Source organism: Plectropomus leopardus, unplaced genomic scaffold (assembly GCF_008729295.1).
Source record: "Plectropomus leopardus isolate mb unplaced genomic scaffold, YSFRI_Pleo_2.0 unplaced_scaffold80123, whole genome shotgun sequence".
Classification (NCBI taxonomy): domain Eukaryota; kingdom Metazoa; phylum Chordata; class Actinopteri; order Perciformes; family Serranidae; genus Plectropomus; species Plectropomus leopardus.
The window spans coordinates 1-859 of record NW_024688270.1 but is presented as its reverse complement, the minus strand read 5'-3'; the positions used below and the strand labels follow the sequence as shown (position 1 = coordinate 859).

The following is an 859-nucleotide window of genomic DNA, read 5'->3' as shown; positions in this document are numbered from 1 at the left end:
AGTTGGAGGTGGTCTTCAGAGCGTGAGAGCTGCTCCACCTCAGAGCTTCTCTTCTTCAGCTCAGAAATTTCCTGTACCAGCTCTTTGATGAAAACGTCAGCTTGATTTTCTGTTGATTTCTGCTTCTCTTTGATCGTGTCGATGAGCTCGTTCAGTTTTCTCTCAACAGACTCCTTCAGAGCCGTGAAGACCTGAACACCTTCTGTGATCTCTCTGTCTGCATCTTTCTCACTGAGGTCGACTGACTGTTTGATCTCCTGAATCTTCTGTTGTCTCTTCTGGATCATCTGCTGGATTTCAGCTTCTGTATTTCCCAGCTCTGCCTTTTTTTTTCATATTCTTCTATCAGAGGAACAAATTCATGTGTTTTGTGGTCTAAAAGAGGGCATAGTGTGCAGACACATGTCTGGTCGGTCTTACAGAACAGCTCCAGAGGTTTATCGTGCTTCGTACATATCCAGTCTTCCAGGTTCTCCACAGGGTCGATCAGCTGATGTCTTTTCAGACCTGGCTTTGTCAGATGAGGCTCCAGGTGAGTCTCACAGTAGGAGGTCAGACACACCAGGCAGGACTTCAGGGCCTTCAGTTTGGTTTCAGTGCAGACGTCACAGGGAACTTTTCCTGGTTTGGACACTAAGCTGCTGCTGCTGGATTTCTGTTGAGCTGACTGCCTGAACTCAGCGACCATCTCGGAGATGAAAGTGTTGACTCTGAAATCAGGTCTATTGGTAAAAATCTCTTTACACATTGGACACAGGTACTGGTAATTAGTATTTCAGTATTCAGTGATGCAGTTCTTGCAGAAGTTGTGTCCACATGGTGTGCTGACAGGATCAGTGAAGACATCCAGACAGATGGA

General features: G+C 46.1%; 1 protein-coding gene across 1 annotated transcript; it reads right to left on the bottom strand.

Annotated features, from left to right (window-relative positions):
• Window positions 1-14: 14 nt before the first annotated feature.
• Window positions 15-829, bottom strand: LOC121940216 (tripartite motif-containing protein 29-like). Its single transcript, XM_042483036.1, has one exon. It carries the CDS (start codon window positions 746-748, stop codon window positions 284-286), a length of 465 nt encoding a protein of 154 aa, XP_042338970.1. The 5' UTR covers window positions 749-829; the 3' UTR covers window positions 15-283.
• Between the last annotated feature and the right edge of the window lie 30 nt (window positions 830-859).